At 44.7% G+C, this 16,622-nt stretch overlaps 1 protein-coding gene across 1 annotated transcript in view; it reads right to left on the minus strand.

Moving 5' to 3' along the window:
• ITM2A (integral membrane protein 2A) overlaps window positions 1-7,274 on the minus strand; it is a 39,349-nt gene extending 32,075 nt beyond the window's left edge. Inside the window, exon 1 of the mRNA XM_029606538.1 lies at window positions 7,094-7,274. Coding sequence (XP_029462398.1) covers window positions 7,094-7,171 — 78 coding nt within the window. The 5' untranslated portion in view covers window positions 7,172-7,274. The remainder of the gene's footprint in view (window positions 1-7,093) is intronic.
• Between the last annotated feature and the right edge of the window lie 9,348 nt (window positions 7,275-16,622).

Below are 16,622 nucleotides of genomic sequence, written 5' to 3' on the forward strand. Positions count from 1 at the left end.
GATGGTCACATGTGAAGGAAGTGAGTTATTTAGCACAAGATATAGAAAAAGTCTGAAACACCACATTGTCATGTAATTTTAAACGTTGATACACTGGTTTACCTGGCAACTAGAACATTTTGCTAGCTATTTTTGTTTTTATTGGAATGCTGATCTTTGACCAACAAGATTAATTCCGATTAGACAGTTTAGGTAACTATTTCCCACACATCTAAGACAGGAATAAAATAGGCTACATTTTTGTATTCCAGAAGTTATATAAACCTGGCTTGCAAGACTGGAATATAGTTACTTGAATTTAGCAAACTAGTAATCCTCAGAGCCTGTATTGACCTGCCTGTCAACAAGCAGCCAAGGGCAGGCAAGATGCTTGTGTATTCAAAGCCCCAGCTAAAGGGAGAGTTGCATCCTTACAGAGACACTGATAGCACAGAAGGAACATGCACAAAAGAGGAACTAGGGTATGCCAGCCTGACCACAGTTAGAGAGCATGAAGCAGTTTGCCTGGGCTCAGAGGTGAAATGCAGAACCAGAGCAGGGACATTTGTGGTCAGAAAGGGGGGGGGGGGGGGGGGGGGGTTATACTGGCTTAGTGGTAGGAAGTAGTGCCCTTTTTGGTGCATGGTAAATGAAATTACAAGATGTCTGGGTAACGCATGATTTGTGTGTGTGGGGGAGGGTAATGGAGCCTATAAGTAATACTGTATGTAAGATAGATATGATAGCTCTCTGAAGGAGTTGAGAGCAGTCATACACTGCATTCTGTGTAACTGTTCTCTTTCCTTCCACCAATACCTTGTAAACCAAAGACATTTTCCTTACAATAAAGATTTCATTATTGGCCATATTTGGTTCTCCTGTTTATTGGTATTGGGGCAACACACACAAGCCTAAGCTGCTGTTTTTTGTTTTTTATAGCCTTACTTCATTTACTATCAGCTTTATGCAAAGTAGGGGTGCCTCATTTTTTAACATCTGTCTAGCACAGTGTTTCCAAAGCTGTGTCTTCGGATGCAATCATATGTGCCACAGGAAAAAAAAAAAAAAAAAAGAGAGTCACCGCTGCCCAATGCTCAGATCCAGGCCAGCACCTAGATTCTGCTCTTAGCACCGCACAAGACACTTGCATGTGCTCTTAAATGTATAGGAGCTCCTGAGAACATGTGTAAGCATTCATGCCTCTTCTTAGCTACAGCATGAGCCCCAGAGTGTGGTAATTAATGGGCAGCATGCATTACAAGGATAGCAAAGCTCCAATTTGAGCGACAACACATCCTCATCTTCCCTTTCCTGAGCCTACTTTCAGTCCTTCCAGCTTCTGTCTTATCCCCAAACTGAATAAGATGGGGAGAACATGCACTGAGCAACCATGACTTACTGTTAGGAATAGCAGCCATGACTGAGCTCTGGAAGTCACATGCTACAGCCAAGGTAACAGAGCTGGCTGCCTGACCAAACGTCTCCCTTAGCATGCACTTGTATACTGAGCGAGCTGGTCCAATGTGATGAATTCATCAATTTCTATCTTCTCCCTACGTTTGTTTTAAAAGCTTGGAAGAGACTGGTGGGGTTTTTGAGGGCTCTTTTGGTTATGATGCCTCTCCATGTACGCACTGCCTGCCCTGTGGAGGTTGGTCTGCTACACATTTTTATTAATGTAGGTGTGCCTTGGAAAAGAAGTGCATCATTCCCCCTCCATCTGATAGTCCATGGATATCTGTAAGGAATATAATCACGTTTCTCAGTGCTAAAAAATAAAGGGCCAAAGCATTTTTTGCTTGCAGCTTCAAGTGCCACCAAGGAGTATGTCTACTGCCTCTGATCAAGAGTTTTTATCTAGTCTTCATCTTTGATGGGAATTTTAAAGTACCGGTAGTTAAAAATAAAGACACACACATTGGGCACATTCCTGAAGCAAGACATGGCTTTTGCACAACTCAAATTAAGTACCTGTCCATTGTTAAACTGGACTGAATAAGAACTTTAGATCTTGCACCTACTTATTTCCCATTCCAAAATTAGATGTACCCTTCAACAGGCATAAACTTAAAATAAGGATTGAATAATCTGAGCAGTATGTCCTGAAGCAGACTGGGGGGGGAGAAACGACAAACTACACATGAGCTCCAGAATACAAATGTCTCCTGGTTTTCTGCGGTAGCTCCTGGCTACATCCTGCAGCAAGTGTTAAACTGTGGCACAGTATGTTATTCTGTGACCCATAAGCATACAATTTTATATCACTGGACAGATATCCCTCCCCCAAAAGTGTTAATATCTTCCAATATTTTCTGTGTATATTGCAAGTCTAGTCAGAGTGTGCATGTGCCAATATCAGAAGCATTCCACACATCTGGCGTGTATGGCAGTGCAGCAAAGAAGCAAACCATTACTGAAAGCCCACCTTGACCCCCCCCCCCCCCTTGAAGTATGCAAAGGAACATGCAAGGGATACTGTAGCCATGTAGCAAAAAAAGTTTTACATTTGGTACAAACCAAACCACAGCACATCATGCAGAACACCATCCCTACTGCGAAGCATTATATTATGGACATGTTTTTCAACAGGGACCGTGTCACAATGAATAGAGAATCAGAAAAGTCCTTGACAAAAGCCTTCTGACCTGTGCAAGAAAGCTGAAACTGTGATACAGCTTGAAGTACAAATTAAACAATTAAAAGTTCACATTTCAATAGGACAACCACCTGAAGCAGACAGCCAAAGCTACACTGGAGTGGCTAAGAAATAGAGCTAAAGGTCCTAGAGTGTCCAAAGTCAGAGCTCAGACCTTAATCCAACCAAAAATCTGTGACATAACGGATTTCTTCCATCAATGCTCCCCAAAGAACTTGACAGAACTTGAACAATTTCATAAAAAAAGGGTCTAAAACTGGCAAAAATCTAAGTTTTCTAAATTGTTGGAGACCTATCCTAGCAGACTTATAGTTGTAACTACTAAAAAGGTGCCTTCATTAAGTGACTCTGGGAATGGGGGCACTGAGGAAACTTATCCAATTGGATTTCAGGGGTTTTTTTTCTAGAAATATATGCTTTGTCTCCAATAAAAACATATGACTTTGTAAAGATGTGATATATGCCATTGAGGTGTGTGAAAAAGGCCTCATTTAAATGCATGCAAGTCTGACGTACCGACAAAGTGTTCAAGGTGATGTATACTTTTTATAACTATGGTAAGAAAAAAAAAAGTAGAGTTTGTGTATTTTACACCATCTTGTTTTTCCCCACACCAGTTTCTCTCTCCCCTTCACTTCCTACTAGGATTGCCAAATCACAAAATGTAGTTTACTGACAGCTTTGTCTTTTTTAAATGGACGAACATTTTATCGCTGCTATTTGGTGCACAGCTGGACACACCATGAAGATATATACCCAGTTAGCCACCTTGGGTCTGCCCTCATCTGGAGTCTTCTGAACTATTTTTAGTCCAAGAACTGCTATAACAAGTACCTCCCCACAACGCACTTACCTGATAATTTTCTTTCCTGCTAGATCAGTCATTACATATACTATTTCCCTCCTCCATGGCTGACAGAGGACACCCCTCTAATTACCTCACTCTCTGGTATAAAGGGGGTGTAATCCTGGTCCAATGTCTGTTGCTAAAGAGCACTAGAAATTCCCCAGCCCCAAACACCACTTTCTTGAAAATACCTTTTACTGGGTATTAATGATCGCTCTGAGCAAGTTGAAAGGTAAGATGATTGAAATTATCAGTAAAGTACAATTTAACCTTACTTATCTTCCTGTTAGACCAGTCATTATGTATGGGAGTTACCAAAGCTCCTCTTTACTGGGGTGGGAAGAAGGAAGTCAGGATTGTCTCACCACCCCTTGCCTATCATTAAAATCATCCATTGTACCTGAAGACTGGAGGGTGGCCAATGTAACCCCAATATTTAAAAAAGGCTCAGGAGCGATCCGGGTAACTATAGACCAGTGAGCCCGACTTCAGTGCCGGGAAAAATAGTGGAAACTATTCTCAAGATCAAAATCATATAGAAAGCAATGGTTTAATGGAACACAGTCAACATGGATTTACCCAAGGGAAGTCTTGCCTAATAAATCTGCTTCATTTTTTTGAAGGGGTTAATAAACATGCGGATAAAGGTGAACCGGTAGATGTAGTGTATTTGGATTTTCAGAAGGTGTTTGACAAAGTCTCTCATGAGAGGCTTTGAAGAAAACGAAAAAGGTCATGGGATAGGAGGTGATGTCCTTTCGTGGATTACAAACTGGTTAAAAGACAGGAAACCTAATAGGATTAAATGGTCAATTTTCTCAGTGGAAAAGGGTAAACAGTGGAGTGCCTCAGGGATCTGTACTTGGACCAGTGCTTTTCAATATATCCATGAATCCATGACAGTCAGGAGATCACACAGCTGAAAATCCAAATATATAAGTGACCTGGAAAGGAATACGATGAGTGAGGTTATCAAATTTGCAGATGATACAAAATTATTCAGAGTAGTTAAATCGCAAGCGGATTGTGATACATTACAGGAGGACCTTGCAAGACTGGAAGATTGGGCATCCAAATGGCAGATGAAATTTAATGTGGACAAGTGCAAGGTGTTGCATATAGGGAAAAATAACCCTTGCTGTTACACGATGTTAGGTTCCATATCAAGAGCTACCACCCAGGAAAAAGATCTAGGCATCAGTGGATAATACTTTAAAATCATCGGCTCAGTGTGCTGCAGCAGTCAAAAAAGCAAATAGAATGTTAGGAATTATTAGGAAGGGAATGGTTAATAAAACGGAAAATGTCATAATGCCTCTATATCGCTCCATGGTGAGACTGCACCTAGAATACTGTGTACAATTCTGGTCACCACATGTCAAAAAAGATATAGTTGTGATGGAGAAGGTACAGAGAAGGGCAATCAACATGATAAAGGGGATGGAACAGCTTCCCTATGAGGAAAGGCTGAAGAGGTTAGGGCTGTTCAGCTTGGAGAAGAGACGGCTGAGGGGGGATATGATAGAAGTCTTGAACAGGTAGATGTGACTCGGTTATTTACACTTTCGAATAATAGAAGGACTAGGGGGGGGCATTCCTTTAAGTTAGCAAGTAACACATTTAAGACTAGTCTGAGAAAACTCTTTCACTCAACACACAATAAAGCTCTGGAATTTGTTGCCAGAGGATGTGGTTAGTGCAGTTAGTGTAACTGGGTTCAAAAAAGGTTTGGATAAGTTATTGGAGGAGAAGTCCATTAACGGCTATTAATCAAGTTTACTTAGGAATAGCCACTGCTATTAATTGCATCAGTGGCATGGGATCTTCTTAGTGTTTGGGTAATTGCCAGGTTCTTGTGGCCTGGTTTGGCCTCTGTTGGAAACAGGATGCTGGGCTTGATGGACCCTTGGTCTGACCCAGCATGGCAATTTCTTATGTTCTTATGATTGAAATTGAGACAGAACAAAACCCCTCTCAGGTGTGCCCTTTCAAGCAGCCTGCACATAGCAGCAATCATTACCAAAAGCAACTGCTGGGCAGACTAGATTGACCTTTGGTCTTTACCAGCCATGGTCTACTATGTTATGCAATCACACTGAGTAAGCACTAAAACTAGTAAATAAAATGCTAACATTACTCTCCTCTGGGAGGGAAAGGGGAACCCAAGAATAAGACAGACTAACAGATGAGAACAGGATGCCAAAAATATATGGGAAGCAACCTACGTGCACACACAGCATGAGGAAGAAAAGGAAAATAGAATAGTGTTTAAAGTACACTGTGTACAGGTTTGTGCACTATGGTAGCACATGATCCACAAAAAATTAGAATATTGATGGGGAGGAGGTTTAATCAAGAATGGTTCTTTGGTGACATTTTCTCTTTACCCTTTTTTTTTTTTTTTTTTAAACAGCAACATTACTGCACTTGAAATACAAAGTTAATTTCAGAACACTTACTCCTTTTTTCCCCCTTCAAAGAAAGCAATACTGCTAACAAAAATGCATTTTAATATAGAGAATGTTTTAGTTTTCAAGAGTATAACTACTCTACCAACCTCTTCAAACACACAAAAAAGTCCTGAAAAAATGATCACTTTGATCAATATAGTTTTCAAAAAAAAAAAAAAAAAAAAAAAGGGGCATTTGTGGAAGTTGTTAGTTGATTAGCCCAATCAAAAATGGAAGTTACATCAAGGGCAATTTTCAAACCCAGATAGGCAGGGAATGCAACCATTTTCAAAAGCCCACTTACACTGTAAATGCACTTTACCCCTATAAAACCCAATTTTAAGCATGTAAGTGTTTTTTGTTTTTTTTTTTTTTATTACTGCAGGGAAAAAAAAAGTATTACTGTGGCATATTGAGGTTGGGGCAAGAACACAGTATGCCTATACTGGTTTGCCAAACGTATACATATTGCCATCCACCTCCACAAACAGCAGATGCAGTCTGTATTAAAACGCCTTTGTGCATAGTGTATTTTCTATTTTTATATAAAAATATGGATAGCTTCTTTAAAGATCAGCATAAAAAGTACTTGCAAAGAACAACAACATTGTCTACTTGATTCGAGTTGCTCGCTATGTGCTAGCTTTCAGGAGCTATAAAAAAAAATTCCTATCAAGTATACAATATAACCTACAATTTTTCGTTAGTTTAAGCAAAATATACTACAACCTCCAGCGTGCTCAATGTTTCCCAAGCAATGAATACCTAAACCCATAGAATAAAGAGACTTCGGCTGTCAGCATTATTTCGCCACTCAACGCCCGTTAACATCCAGCGAAGCAAGAAATTCAAATGTAACTTTCGGTGCTCGCGAATAGCTTCTTATACTGAGAATACTCAGGCAAGGGTGATTTTTTAGCGCTCGCTCGGAAGTAACGCAGTGGAGGGAGGAAGAAGAAACAGGGCAGATAACATCCATTTTGAGTCCAGGCCAACCAAACAGACGTCCGGAGACCACCTACAGACTGAGCTGAAAGTGCCTCCTGCGCGCCGAACTTTGCAGCGCAGACCCAGAGAGAGAGCGAGAGGCCTCAGCCTCCCTCTACCTCCGTTTCCCACAAGACACTGACGGGCGGCTCCCGAAACCGACTCCGCACCCACCTGTTCCGGCACCAGCGCCTCAGCATCCTTCTTGGGCTCCTTCTGGGCGAAGGGCGAGCTGAAGGCGATTTTCACCATCCTGCGCACTGAACCTAGGCCGATGCGCAACTAACTTCCCCTCCCCCCCGAGCTGCTTGTGACGCACCAACAGCAGCTGCCTTTCCGTCCTCTGCGCACCTCGTGACGTCGCGGCGGCCACGCCTCCGTTCGCCGACCGGAAATGACCGTTCCTTCCTGAGCTGTAAAAGATCTTATGCTCTCGGAGAGGAGTGCAAAGGGGAATTATTATTTTTTTTTTTATGCGAACAAGTCAGCTGGTAGTTAAAAACGGAATCTTCATCTTTTGTGTTTTTATTTGTTTTGCTTCCCTGAGATTGGCCAAAAGATCGTTTTGCAATGCTGATGAGGCCTCTGGCTGTTGCTGTGTAGCACAATCTCAGACATGCATCACACTGGCACATATGGAGACAATGTAAAAAAAGAATGTAGCTAAATTTTACTGGTGTTGCTAACAAATGAATTAACATATTTAACTCCCGCCCAGCTTAATTATATATTTACATAGATGCGAAAAAAATCTGCGGCAAGAGACCTAGCCTCCTAACGCATTAAAAGAAAGTTTCCTCCTTTCTTGCATTTCTGTTCAGAGGTGTGTGGGAATGTTGTTACATGTGCTAATATAAAAATAACCTAAATTATACAAATTCAGTTGTTTAAAGGAACAGGAACTTACACCTTTGTGAAGTAGTTAAGACTATAGCAGCAGACAATGGTTTTATAGGGTAGATACAGTTTTGATTAAGTTTCAATTTTATTTTACAGAGCAAAGTATTATTATACAATTAAGAAAATATTCCTGCGTTATCTCACACGGGTCGATACAGTAAGGCCGCGTTAGAAAGAGTGCGGCAGTGCCGGGCGCACCCTCGTTTGCCCCACGCACTGTTCTGATCACATACCGCTTGATACTCTATTTAAATTGCTTGCAAATGCAAGCCGTGTATGCAAAGCGTTAGGCGAAGCGTTAGGCCCGTGCAACCCATTTTACTGTATAGGCGCTTAATACAGCGCCTATACAGTATCCTGGGTGCGCTGGTACCTGTCATTTCAAATGACATTTGAAATGACAGGCACCAGGAAGTGGATCCCAACATTAACCCAGGAAAACCTAAAAACCGAAAATCCCCTCTTCCCGAAGCGGCTCGACATGTGCCAACTTACCTTTTGTTGCTTTTCAGTCCCTTCCCTTCTCTGCCGCCCTCCGGAGGGGGCAGCCGGCGGCGAAAGCGGCTCGCAGCGGTCCCCCCCACGCAGGTCCCGGTTCTCCTGGCTCGGCAACAGCAGTACAACAGCTAGGGCTCCATCCACCCCAATCCTTCCTTCCTTCCTGGCTCGGACAAATTGTGAAGCGGCTTGCAGCGTTCCTCCCCCCCGCACAGGTCCCGGTTCTCCTGGCTCGGCGTGAGGTGAGAGCCCACTGTTCTGTGCCCTCTCCGGCACGAGCGGAGCGAAGCGTTCTTTCGTTGGCCAGAGCACCCATCGATTTGGGCGCTCCGGCCAATGAAAGCACATAGACGGGCGCTCCGGCCAATGAAAGCACGCCCATCTATGTGCTTTCATTGGCCGGAGCGCCCAAATCGACAGGGCCCAAATCGTGCGGGGGAGAGGTAGGGAGGCCCGATCGCATGCGATTGCGATCGGGCCTCACAACACAATGTTGTTCTCACAGTCAACATCGACAGAAGTGCTGCACCAGACTGCTCCAGGAAAACCTTAGTCAGGCCTCCAACCTTAGAGGTTGCTTTTAAAATGAGCACATGTGCATCCATATAAACACGTATCGGTGCATGAGTGAGAATTCACTGGAAATTTAATTGCTCACACACTTGCATGCATATGTTTTAAAATGCACCAACCACACGTAAGTATGCAAATTTATCTTCCATAGGACCTTGTCAGCTTTTACGTGCGTATGTCAGCATATTTTAAAGTATGCTCACAAGAGGTACATTCCCAGTTTTGCAATTAGTCCACCAGTTTGTCCATTTATCCTGCATATTCCCCAGTTGGTCCGGACCCCTTACCCTGTTCTATAAACTCTTTTCAGACTTGCTCCTCAGCAGGAGCAGCAGTAAAGTTATGCAGATATCTAGCTTATGCACATTGCCATTTTTTGTTTTAAAATTCTGAGTTACATGCTTAAGTATTGGCCCTTCCCTGGAACGCCCATGCTCTCCCCTTTTCCATCCCCTTATTCCCTATGCATGCTCAGGTACATACACGTGTGTTTTGCAGCTTTTTAAAATATGCATGCATTTTTACGCAAGCAACGCTTTTAAAATTGTCCTGTTAGTGAATATGCAAAACCTTAAGGCTCACGACAAATTCAACAGCCTCATCAGTATACTGTTACATGCAGTCTACACCGAGAATGAAATTAACTCCAAAATTGCCAAGGTGAATGTGGCCTTTGACAGCCATTGTGCAAATATGTGAATGCACAGAGGTATCATGGTCTACAAAGCTGTTTTGTTGTCAGTCCTGCTGTATGCATGTGAAACCTGGATTGTGTTTAGGCCCTATGTCATGAAGTTGAACCACTTTCATGTGGGTTGTCTGAGGAAACTGATGGGGATAATATGGCAAGACAAGATGCCAGATGTTCAGATTTCTATAAGGCTTTCATTCAGTTTTATCAGGATGTTAGATGAGTGATTACCAAAGAACATCTTCTATAGTGAGCTCAAGGAGGGAAAGTGCTCTCAGGTTGGGCAAAAGAAGAGTTTCAAGGACTCCCTCAAGTCTTCTCTGAAATTCTTCAGCATTGACCTGGAGGCTTGGGATAATCTTTCTCATGATCTCTCTGTCTAGCAAAGTGTTATCTATACTGGAGCTACAATATACGAGCAAAAGAGAACTGTTGAAGCAGAGCAGAAGCACAAACAGTGGAAATTTTGTAACTGCTGTGGAGCAAGCAAACCAAGGAAGCATTTGCTGCTCAATATGCCACAGATGCTACAAAGTGTAGCTTGGTCTAATCAACTCACAAAAAAATAAATTTGTGATGTCATGGACATAGTCATACTTGAAAGATGAACAATGTACAAGGAGAAATTACTAGGGATGAGGGGGGGGGGAGAAATCTGATCGTCTTAGTTTTTTTGGTTAAAAAATCGTTTTATCGGGGGAGGGGGGAGGGCGGGAAAACCAGCACACCAAAACAACCTTAAAACCCACCCCGACCCTTTAAAATAAATCCTCCACCCTCCCGAACCCCCCCAAAATGTTTTAAATTACCTGGAGTCCAGTGGGGGGGTCCCGGCGCGATCTCCCGCACTCTGGCCACGGCTGCGTTAATAGAAATGGCACCGGTGGCCCTTTGCCCTTATCATATGACAGGGCAAAGGTAGCGCCGGCGCCATTTTGGTTCCTGGCTCCCGACGTCACAAGTGCAGGAGATCGCTCCCGGACCCCCGCTGGACCCCCAGGGACTTTTGGCCAGCTTGGGGGGGCCTCCTGACCCCCACAAGACTTGCCAAAAGTCCAGCGGAGGTCCGGGAGCAACCTCCTGCACGCGGGCCGTATTGCCAATATTCAAAATGGCGCCGGCGCTACCTTTGCCCTCACTATGTCATACGGGCGACATCGGCAAACTCCGTGTGGCAAATGTGCCCTCTGTTCCCAAGCTCATCAAGGCACCACATGGGTTCATCCAGTTACAGGATTTTGAGTTAAAATCAACAGTAATGTGAATTGCAATACAGATTTTGTGATTTATGCCCTCCACTGTCCGTGCCCTAAAGTTTATATAAGCCGGACTAAACGGAAAATCAGGATACGCCTTATAGAGCACAAATGCAGGATCAATAATCAGGATCAGAGGGCACCAATTGTACAACATTGTATTGATTGTGGCCACACTTTCAGTGACTTCAAATGGTCCATAATAGAGCATGTACCCTCATCATGGAGAGGAGGGGACCGGGTCAGCACTTTGAATAGAAAAGAGAATGCATGGATTTATCATCTCAATACACTGGAACCCTTTGGACTGAATGATAAAATTGAATGGCTATCACTCATTTGAACACCGTGCCCCTTCACCAGAATTAAAGGGACCTCGCTCCTTTAATTGTCCTCAGCTGATTCCTATCCTCAGGGCCAGAGGAAGTATAAAAGGAGACTTCCTCTGACCATTCCTTGACTTGGCAACGTCTCCTGTGAGTGTTGTTTGAGTCTGCTTGCTTCTGATGATTGATGTAAGCCACCATCGTTACATTGTCGGACATTATCCGAACTGCCTGAGCCTCTACCTGCTCGGTGAACCGCAGACACGCCGACCAAACTGCTCATGCTTCCAGTCTGTTGATTTTCCACTGCTGCTTTGCTGCATTCTATTGCCCTTGCACCACCAACATCTGACAATGAGCCCTCCAGCCCTGGAGGCTCGAATCTGTTGTGAGTTCCAACTAATCCAGCATTGTCGGGGAAATTCCCTTCCTGAGATGATCCACGTGTAACCACCAGTCCAACTGGAATCTTGCCTCTAATGAAAGGAGAAGCCTCACCACATAGTTCTATGACTGCAGATTCCATCAGAAGAGCAATGTGCACAGAAGAGGGCACATATCTGCCTTTGCCCAAGGAACTACTTCTAAAGCGGCAGCCATCAACCCCAGGACTTGTAGATAAGATCACACAGTTGGACAAACATAGTTCCGCAGGGTCAAACTCGCAGCATCATATATGGATCCGAGACTCCGGCAGAAATACTCTGCTCTGCCTTGTATTGAATCAAACCCCGATATACTCCAGGGTCTGAGATGGCTACAAATTGCTCTTGGCCAAATTTACCACCTAGCCTAATTCCTATAGCCTCTTCTGTGCTGCTGCGATCGGGGAAGGCCTGCGCGATCGGCGCCGAGCCCCGCCGGGGGAAGGTTAGTACCACTCTCTCCCCACCCAGGAGGCCTCAGCGCCGATAGCGCAGCAGAAACCAAGAAAGAAAAAACCTAAATAATCTAAAGCAGAAAGAAACCGCGCCGCGCTGAAAACGTGAGCCCCGCCCACCGAACCAGTGCCTCCAATAGGAGCCAGCCCTGAGGGGCTTTAAATCGGTCATCAGCTTGGCGCCATCTCCTCTTCTGCACTGCTGCAATCGGGGAAGGCCTGCGCGATCAGCGCCGAGCCCCGCCGGGGGAAGGTCAGTACCACTCTCTCCCCACCCAGGAGGCCTCAGTGCCGATAGCGCGGCAGAAACCAAGAAAGAAAAAACCTAAATAATCTAAAGCAGAAAGAAACCGCGCCGCGCCGAAAACATGAGCCCCGCCCACCGAACCAGCACCTCCAATAGGAGCCAGCCCTGAGGGGCTTTAAATTGGTCATCAGCTCGGAGCGCGCCAAAGGCGCGCGACAAAGGGGCAGGCCCCTTTGTTCGCCCCTTCGTGCAGCCCCGAGGAAGCCCCGAGCCATACCCGCGGAAGTAACTAAAGCCATAATAACTGTAGCTGCCAGCAAAGGTCTTTGGCCAAACGGATTTTGCTGCCTGGAGTAAAGCCAGCACCCACCTAGCCCCTCCAGCATTCAACCAACCTCGCCAGCATCCATCAAGACTCTCCAGCATCCTTCCAGCCTCTCCAACATTCATCCAGCATCCATTCCAGCCTCTCCAACATCCATCAAGACTCTCCAGCATCCTTCCAGCCTCTCCAACATCCATCCAGCATCCATTCCAGCCTCTCCAACATCCATCAAGACTCTCCAGCATCCATTCCAGCCTCTCCAACATCCATCAAGACTCTCCAGCATCCTTCCAGCCTCTCCAACATCCATCCAGCATCCATTCCAGCCTCTCCAGCTTCCATCAAGACACGCCAGCATCCATCCAGCCTCACCAGTAACCCTGTGCAACCCTGTCCAGCCAGACCAGCTTCTACCACCACCCTCCACACCACCCTCTCCTCACCATCCGAGTAGGCAGCATGCAATCCTACCCCATTCCTATCATCTATTATCGCCACTCACACATCTCCAAACTTTCACAATGGACCTTGAATCAGTCAACGAGATCACTCATCCCAATCATGCTCACACCCTTGACCCAACTACTAGGACTCACGATTTTCTCTCTAACCCTCTTCAATGCTCAGTCCCTCACTAAGAAAATGCACATTCTTCATGATTACCTGCTTGAATCCAACCCAGATGTATGTGCTATCACGGAAACCTGGTTAAAAAGCACCGACACTGTACTGATAAACCAATTACCTATTTATCTTTATGACGTCTTCTCAATTATCAGACCCAAAAAAAGAGGGGGAAGTCTGCTTCTAGCATCCAAGAAGGAACTGAATCTTAGACAGCAACCTGTCAAGACCTCTTCCAAAAAATTAGAACTCGGATTGTTTAAATCAAAGCATATTCAAATTATCCTTGTCTACGCTTCACCGGGATCTATAGACTCGGATGCCTCACCCCTTATAGAAACCATTGCTAAATACATTAACATGGACTCACCTGCCATGATTTTGGGGGACTTCAATCTACATGTCGACGCCTCCCCGATCTCCTCCAACTGCGAAACATTCTTATCCACACTCCAGGCAATGGGCTTTGAACAAATAGTCAACAAACCCACCCATAAAGCTGGACACACACTAGACCTCATCTTCCTAAACTCACACCTATCATACACTAACACTCCAGACTGCACCCCAGTCCCCTGGTCCGACCATTCACTCATATCAGCTACTCTCAAGACTCGAGGAAACCCCTCTCAACCACAACCTCACTCCACCATCCATCCCAGAAGAAAATGTACCTCCGATATTCTCAGTGAACATCTCTCCAAAGAACTCCCCAATCTAGACACCTCTAACCCCAACTCAGCCCTTCTATCCTGGCGCAATTTCACGGAGTCTATAGCTAACAAACTCTGCCCCAAAGAGACGAAAACCATCAACTGGACTCAAAAAAGGAAGCAACCTTGGTACTCACCGGAACTTAAACGAATGAAGCAAGACCTCCGACACAAGGAAGGCTCTTGGCGGAAGTCCCCTAACTCTACAACGTTGTCCGATTACAAACGAAACATGCATCTTTACAGGATTTCTCTCCTACAAGCAAAAAAAGACTATTACGCCAGCAGAATCTATGATATTTAATATGACGCTAGGGCCCTGTTTTCCTATGTATCTCAACTCACTAAACCCTCTGCTCCTACCATTCCTGACGATCAGGCTCAATCCAAAGCCAATGAACTCGCACTCTTCTTTCAGGATAAAATTGCAAACACTCTAGTGCTTCTCCCTACTAACCCAACACCACTAGCTCTAAACCTCACCATCACAGGCTCCCCCAGTGCTACCCTAGAGTCCTTCGAGCCAACCACCCCGCTGGAGATAGAATCAACACTCAAGAAGCTGAAACCATCCAGCCACCCGTTGGACCACATCCCAACAAAACTTCTGCTCCTTATTCCAGGCACCATCTCCAGATCTTTGGCCGACATCATTAACTGCTCCCTTGCCCAAGGAATTTACCCAGATGACCTTAAAACAGCATCAATTAAACCTCTCTTGAAGAAACCCAACCTGGACACTAATGAGCTCTCCAACTTCCGACCCATATCCAACCTCCTGCTGCTAGCAAAACTCACCGAGAAGGTGGTGAACACACAGCTTTCGGACTACCTAGAGGAACACAAAATCTTATACCCCTCCCAGTATGGCTTCCGCAAGTCTTCCAGTACTGAAACCCTCCTCATCTCGCTAACAGACCACATCCTCATGGGCCTAGACAAAGGGATTTCATTCCTGCTAGTTCTCTTAGACATCTCCGCGGCATTTGATACTGTGAACCATAGCATCCTCCTCAATCGTCTCTCAGACATTGGTTTATCTGGATACGCCCTCCAATGGTTCAGCTCATTCCTCAATAATAGAAGCTCCAAGATCACTATCAACAATAAAGAATCTCCTAACTTCAAATCTACTCTAGGTGTTCCCCAAGGCTCCTCTCTATCCCCCACTCTCTTTAATATCTACCTACTGCCTCTCTGCCAGCTCCTCACAAACCTTAACCTAACTCACTATATGCTGACGACGTTCAGATCCTGATCCCTATAAAAGAATCCCTTCCAAAGACGCTCTCCTTCTGGGAAAACTGCCTCAAGTCCATCAACCACCTACTCACCAGCCTGAACCTTGTCCTCAATGCAGCCAAAACAGAAATTCCTCTCATCTCCTCTGACCATTCTACCAGCCATGATCAGACAACCTCTATTCCTCAGACCACTCAAGTTAGAGATTGAGGAGTCACCATTGATAACCATTTAAACCTAAAAAAATCAATCAACAATATTACGAAGGATTGTTTCTTTAAGCTGCAAGTTATGAAAAGACTCAAACCCCTCCTCCATCTCCAGGACTTCAGAACGGTCCTTCAGTCAACAATATTCTCCAAAACCGACTACTGTAATACTCTCCTCTTAGGACTCCCGATCTCTGCCACTAGACCACTACAGATGCTCCAGAACTCAGCAGCCAGGATATTAACCAACACTAACCGGAGAACTCATATCACCCCTATACTTAGAAACCTACACTGGTTACCTATTAAATACAGAATTTTGCTCAAAGCACTCACCATTATCCACAAATCCATACACAACCAACTTCCTTTAGACCTTCAGTTCCCACACAAACTATACACATCTGCAAGACCCATCAGAGCGGCACACAAAGAAACCCTTCAAGTTCCCCCAACTAAATCCGCTCGACTAACCTCCACGAAAGAACGGGCATTCTCCACAGCTGGCCCCATCATCTGGAACAACCTGCCGACTGATCTAAGACTGGAACCCTGCCTGACTACCTTCCGAAAAAAACTCAAGACTTGGCTTTTCGTCCAAGCCTTCCCTTAAGCTTAACATTGCAACAGTTGTTTCATTTAGCTCAATAGACTAAATGTCCAACCCAGCCATTGTATATTCATTCATGTTCATTCTCCAGTTTTTTCTGTCCTTTATTTCCTGGCTACTCTAGCCCCCAAGTTCATTCTCCCTGTTATTTGTATCTGCGCTTCGGCCCTCTTGTTATATGGTTTTTGTTAAGTTAACCCCTACGTTTGATGTAAACCGGCCTGATATGAAGCTTGTCATGAAGTTCGGTATAGAAAAATGTTAAATAAATAAAATAAATAAAAAGAAAACCACCCTGTGGGAAGTGCAAAGACTCTCTTCCTCTGTCTTGGCTCAAATAAACCTGTCATCCAGATAGGGGGTGAACTAGAATGCCCTCCTTGTGAAGGGCTGCTGTTACCACCACCATGACCTTGTAAAAGGTCCTGGGTGCTCTGGTTAGTCGAAAAGACTATGCCTGGCAGTGATGATTCAGGATAGCAAATTGGAGGAGCCACTGATGCTCCTGCCAGATGGGAATATGCCGATACACCTGTCAGATCCATAGATGTGAGGTACTCCCCTGCTTGAACAGTCATTATGAGAGAATGCACTGTTTCCATCCTGAAA

The sequence above is a fragment of the Rhinatrema bivittatum genome, chromosome 6 (assembly GCF_901001135.1).
Source record: "Rhinatrema bivittatum chromosome 6, aRhiBiv1.1, whole genome shotgun sequence".
NCBI lineage: Eukaryota > Metazoa > Chordata > Amphibia > Gymnophiona > Rhinatrematidae > Rhinatrema > Rhinatrema bivittatum.